At 38.9% G+C, this 6,000-nt stretch overlaps 1 protein-coding gene across 1 annotated transcript; it reads left to right on the forward strand.

The window, feature by feature from the left end:
• The first annotated feature begins 1,653 nt into the window (after positions 1-1,653).
• Positions 1,654-3,535, forward strand: gpr25 (G protein-coupled receptor 25). The gene has a single exon (XM_015044412.1). The coding sequence runs from the start codon at positions 1,701-1,703 to the stop codon at positions 2,865-2,867; it is 1,167 nt and encodes a 388-aa protein (XP_014899898.1). The 5' UTR covers positions 1,654-1,700; the 3' UTR covers positions 2,868-3,535.
• Positions 3,536-6,000: the final 2,465 nt, after the last annotated feature.

Raw genomic sequence — 6,000 nt, forward strand, 5'->3', positions numbered from 1 at the left:
CACTTGTTTTTGAACGGTCATTGACCTTTACTCTTGCACATCTGAATCCGGTAACTTGCAAAAGTGCCAAAACAGCTTATCTTGATTTCTTACACATGTTGTCATGCTGTAACCACAGAATTCAACATCATTAGTGACAAACCAATACCTAGGAAATAAAATAAAATGTTTATATATATATATATATATATATATATATATATATATATATATATATATATATTTTCTCAGATAAACATCTGAAACTGTGGCATGCATCCCGAGCCGTGTTTCTACTTTCTACCAGCTTTGTACCTCTAAACACTGACATTTCTGCCCTTTCTGCTTTGCAAAACAGCTCAGAGTTGGTCAGAATGGTTAGATAGGATCTATGAAAAACATTTTTCAAGTCCTACAGCAGATTTTACGCTCTTAACACATGACTTATGCATCGATCTGAACCAAAGAGTCATTTTTTACGTCTGCTTGTATGTTTATGGTTTTTGTCCTGCTGGAAAGTGAATCTCCTCCTCAGTTTCAAGTCTTTTGCAGCCTCTAGCAGGTTTCAAACAGAACAAAAATATTTATTAATAAGATGGCTTCTAAAGGCAGTTGAGTTTATTTCGGGATGAAAATAAATTAAACATTTTTTGTGGGTTGCAGCTTTAATGAATCAAAATGCGAAAAAGCTCGAAAGACATGAATATTTGTAAAGAGCCAGTAGAGCTGAGATTGATCCCTTATTACTAATTACACAATATTAAAATAAATAGGCTGATCATTTAAAACATGAGTTCAGCTGCTTTAAGAATGTCTCACAGTTCTTTATTTATATTTAAACAACACAATGACTTTTATGAAACCAACAACTCAACCTCGTTCTGCTGCCTCAAAGCTTTGTCATGAAACTGAACTCCCTGCAGCAGAAGCAGCTTAGTTAAAAAACGAAAACATGTAGCGCTGATGACATTTCATCCGCAGCCAGCCTGTCGGGTTTAACTAGGACATCTGTGGAAGTGCATTTTCACTTCACAGTTTTAGCGGATTACTGAACAGCATTTTCAGGTGATTTAAGAGATCAACTTACATGCAACTTGTTCCCCCGCAAAGTGTCGACATGTTGCTTATAAATAATGCAAACTTTTGTCTTACAAATGGTTCCAAAAAATGAATGTTAAGATTTTGCCACAATGATTTTAAAGGTTTGAATGTATTAGAGTGAAGAAGAGTTTAAAAGCAAACAGAAGTAAAGCTTATCTGCCCCCTACTGGTCAGATAGATGCAGGAGACATCAAACTGGAAACGTTAGTGGGCAGATATTAAGATATTTTTAAGTGAAATGATGGCAAGCCACCTGACCACAGACTTGTTGACAGTCCACAGGCGCATGGACGTCCGAGGACATTCTCAAAAATGTACATGAAAAAAAAATAGTTTGTTTTTCTTTTAAGACAAAACATTTGTCATAGCTTCCTCATGGTCTGTCAGTGATGCTTCTCAAGTTCCAAACTACATGTTTGGACTTTCAGTGCATTGTATTTTCATTTACATGAGAAAAAGGTATAAGGGGAAGTCAAGTCAGACAGATAAAGGAAGACCGTTGTGGTGCTAAGAGAGGAAGAGAACTGAAATAGGATCTTGTTTTTTGTTTCTCTCTCTCTGTGGTTTGTACTCGTAATATCGAGTGGGAGTGTGTTCAGAGGGTTAGATCAGTCGCCTCGATGCAGAGCACAACCTCTCCATCAACTCTCAGCATGGGGGACGAAGCTTACAGTTATTATAGCTATGAGAATGAGTCTAACTTTACTGACAATGAGACCTATGACCTTAGCGGTGACTTCTCAGACCTGCCCGGCTCCCACATTTTTCTGCCCATCATGTATTACCTGATATTCTTCACTGGATTCTGGGGCAACATCTTTGTGATCGTGGTGGTGGGGAGCAAAGGCAAAAGAGCGGGTCGCCTGGTGGACATCTTCGTCTTGAACCTGGCCATGGCTGACCTGGTCTTCGTCCTCACGCTGCCTCTGTGGGCCATCTCTTCCAGCCAGACGAACGGCTGGGACTTTGGGTTTGCCAGCGAGTTCCTGTGCAAGCTGAGCAGCTACATCATCTCTGTCAACCGCTTCTCCAACATCTTCTTTCTCACCTGCATGAGCATTGACCGCTACCTGGCAATAGTGAAGATGATGGATTCCAGGTACCTCAGGAGTAGTAAGTGCATTCGCATCACTTGTGCTGCCCTCTGGATCATCTCTGGCATCCTTGGCGTTCCCTCTCTGATCTACCGAAAAGTGGCGCCATCTGTAGACGGTCAGTCTTGCCAGGAAGATGAGAAGTTGGCGATCCTGATCGGCATGAATCTGGGCATGGTGTTCCTCACGTTCATCTTCCCGGTGCTGATCATCATGGTCTGCTACGGAACCATTATCATGCACCTCAACAGGCACTGCGCCGCTGCTGGGAACGCCCGAGCCGAGGGTCGCCGCAGACACTCACTGAAGATGGTCCTCTGCATCATCGTGGCGTTCGTGGCGTCCTGGCTGCCCTACAACACCTTCAAGTCCATCAAAATCATTTCCTATCTCTCAGAAGGCGAACTGAGACATAAAGCATGGCTGCACAACGGATTCCTCGTCTCCTCCTGCCTGGCTTTTCTCAACAGCTGCGTGAACTCGGCCATCTACTTCTTCTTGGACCACCACTTCAGGCGACGGGCGAAGTTCCTGTTCCAGAGCTGCGCCGGGAAGACAAAGATGCTGCAGAGCTTCAACTCCTCGGCTTCTATCACCAACCCCGGCACTTCTGAGACCTATGCGACAAATGGTGGGCGAACGCAGATTCAGATGTCCCTGCAGGAGGAGAGCAAGTCATTCATTACCTTCTGAAAGTCCAGAAGAGGTGACGTCATTGTTTTATACTTCAGTTAAAATCTATCAGACAATCACACACAATTTTATTCATTTTTTTTGTAAAAATTTTAGTCTGCTAATTTTCTCCTGCAGAGCCCTGATGTATTACGGTAGAACATTAAATAATTCATCTTTTTTTTTTGTTTGTTTCTGAAATATTTGTTTTATGTTTAATTGTACAATTGTTTTTTTTTTCTTTTCTTTTCTTTTTTTTTGTCTTCCTCTTCTAAGAAAATGCTGTTAATACTGCTTATGCTGGATGGCAGTGCATAACTTGGCTGCTTATTTTTTGCATGTTGCATTATTATTTTAGCATTAACCTAACATTAGTTCTTAAACATAACATTAGCTTTGAATTATTAGCATTTTTATGTTTTTTGTAAAACTTTCAAGATTTGTACTTTTCTGATTCATCTTTTGTTGTGTTTTTTGAAGTTTTTTTTTTTTAATGCGGGAAATAAATGTGTCAGGAAAAAAACTGTTTTTTACAATTAGCTGCAAGTTTTTCCAGATAAACACTTTTTGTTAAATTGCAGTGAAACTGACAAAGCTCCAGTAATCCATAGTTTACATATGTTAACTACATTTGATGAATGGTTTGATTTGTATTTTTCTTTAAATAAAATCTAATTTTGTCATACATATTTTTACTGCTGCAGTACTGCTCATCCACTTCTTCTTAAGCTTAAACAAATCTATCAGCTGCTGTTTAAACATGATTTGAAAATAATAGAAATTGACACATTGTAAACATATATAATGAGCTTTGTAGTGACAATAAATCTCAAGTTTTAATTATACAAGAAAGACTTTCACACAACCTTGCGATTTAACGTGCTTTCAAACACTCGGCGGTCCTGACAGTCAAAGCACACGATACGTAAAACCATCAAAGTGGAAACATCTGGTTTCATATCGCACGAAAGCTACAAATCAGGTCATATTTCTTTGCTAGTTATTTAATCATCATAAACCGATAACGACAATATCCAAATTATTCTATTTTATTATTTTTTTTATTTAATTCCCTTTTGCAGATTTGCACGCATGTAATTCGGATTAACTCTAGATGCATTACAGAGAAGTCTGTTTGAGAAATCAACTCAGACACTTTTCTCACAGGTGTCTTTCTGCAGTTTCTATGAAGAAATAGTCATTTTAATCAAATGCCAAGAGACCACAAAGTACTGTTGCGACTCAAGCTGTGGATACCTGCTCAATTTCAAAATGTGTGCTTCAAAACAAGAAGTGCATTGTACTTTTCTGAGCTTACTTCATTTTTCACACTTAAAAAAAAAAAAAAAAGAGATAGAAACCACAGGGTCTGAGAGCGTTGACCGCTTTCTAGTTGTTGTTTTTTTTTTTAGTTTTCACATGACATGCTCACTGTGTGAACTGTGTGCACAGTGCGACCCGTATTGTTTTCTGTCTTCTTCAAAACCCAGAGTGCACAGAAAGGACAGTTAAACGCAGGGTTTTTCTTTGTTAAAAGTCTGTTCAAGACATTAAAGATTTCCTGCCTTCGCATAGCAGAAAATGTGCCAAAAACAAACAAAAAGGGGTGATTAAAAGTTAAAAAAATAAAGGGAAAACACAAAAAAGAAAGGCACAAAGTTGACAAGACAGTGGGAGAGCAAATGCAGACAATCACAACAGGAAACAACAGGTCTCAGTTCGTTTTTTTGTGCTTCTTGGTGTTGTTGTTTTGAAAGCTGAAGAGTAAAATACTAACAAAGATAATATCAAACGTCATCGTCAAATAGTAGCCTACTGATTCACAAGAAAATATACATTTTCCTAAGAAATCTGAATTTAAATCTAATTCCATAATCCATGCTTAATATTTATCCTACACCTTTACATTTAAATCCACAGTCTCTTGCACTCCCACATGGTTGCTTTTTGTCCCCATATAAAGAGTCAACTAAAATCATTCACACCTCTTCAGTTTTCTCACGTTTTGCACAGACTTAGTCAAAAATAGATCTACATAGGTTCCCCATTGGTGTGGTGAAAACACCTGTTTTACAAAGATATGTTTTCTGAGGTGAAAACATGTCACCTCAGATAGGTATATCTGAGGTGTAAACTCAGATATGTTTACATCTCTGAGTGTAAACATACAGGTCCGGGTGCACCTGTAATGCACTCGGACAAGGGGTGCATTACAGGTGCACCCCTTGTCCGGGGTTTTCAATGTGCAGGTGTATAAATATGGTTTAGTTATGGACTTATAAAATACAAGACTTCAAATGGGGAAAAAAAAATTATGCCCAACTCGTTTTTGAAGGGGCCTGTATTTTGATCGGCTTTAGGGTGTGAGTTTCATGCCTCTGTTGTTGATCACTTCGAATGTAGTTACTTTGTTTATTGTGAATGCCGTTAAAGTTCTGTGCTTTTATTTTGTCAACGTTCTTTATGAGGTATCCATGGTAACAGTACAGCAGTTGAAGTTTAAGTATTTTAATTCTGTGATTGCTTAATTAATGATTAATGAAATGAATTTTAGCGAACTACGTCACAAATGATGAAAACGATTGTAATTTTTTTTAGATCTTACCGTGGTTGACGAGAAACAGGGATGGCTTTAATAAATCATCAATCATCTCATCATCAGCGTTCACACTGCAGCCTGAAGTGACCTAATTCCGTTTTTTTTGGGGGTTTTTTTTGTTTTTTTTGTTTGCCTTAATGCGACCTGTTTCTGATATTTTCATGACAGTCTGAACAACAGGGGTCGGATTTTTTTCGAATCCGACCCAGACTACGATATCTGATACCCACCGTCCAGGGCGCATTCGTCCAAATGAACGTCATTGATACTCGACAAACGTCACTATTCTGCGTCCTGATACGCCCAAACGAGAAGAAAAGCTGTAATGGACTGTAATGGTGATTAGGTTGTTACTGTACTGGCTCCGCTCGGACAACAACTTTAAAATCATAAGCTATGTTCCACCGTTAGCATCTATGTTTACTTCCGCAAACACTGAGCTCTACTTCTTCTTTATGACGGTTGGCAAAACACTGAGCACGCTCTCTATTTGTGATATTGCGCCCTCTACTGCGCATGCGGGACACTTTCAGGTCGCTTGCTGTTCACACTGGA

The sequence above is a fragment of the Poecilia latipinna genome, unplaced genomic scaffold (genome assembly GCF_001443285.1).
Source record: "Poecilia latipinna isolate Pla-1442-1.1 unplaced genomic scaffold, P_latipinna-1.0 Scaffold674, whole genome shotgun sequence".
Lineage (NCBI taxonomy): Eukaryota > Metazoa > Chordata > Actinopteri > Cyprinodontiformes > Poeciliidae > Poecilia > Poecilia latipinna.

What these genes read in the sequence shown, in the direction of transcription:
- gpr25 (XM_015044412.1), top strand. Translation starts at nt 1,701, where the DNA reads ATGCAGAGCACAACCTCTCCATCAACTCTCAGCATGGGGGACGAAGCT.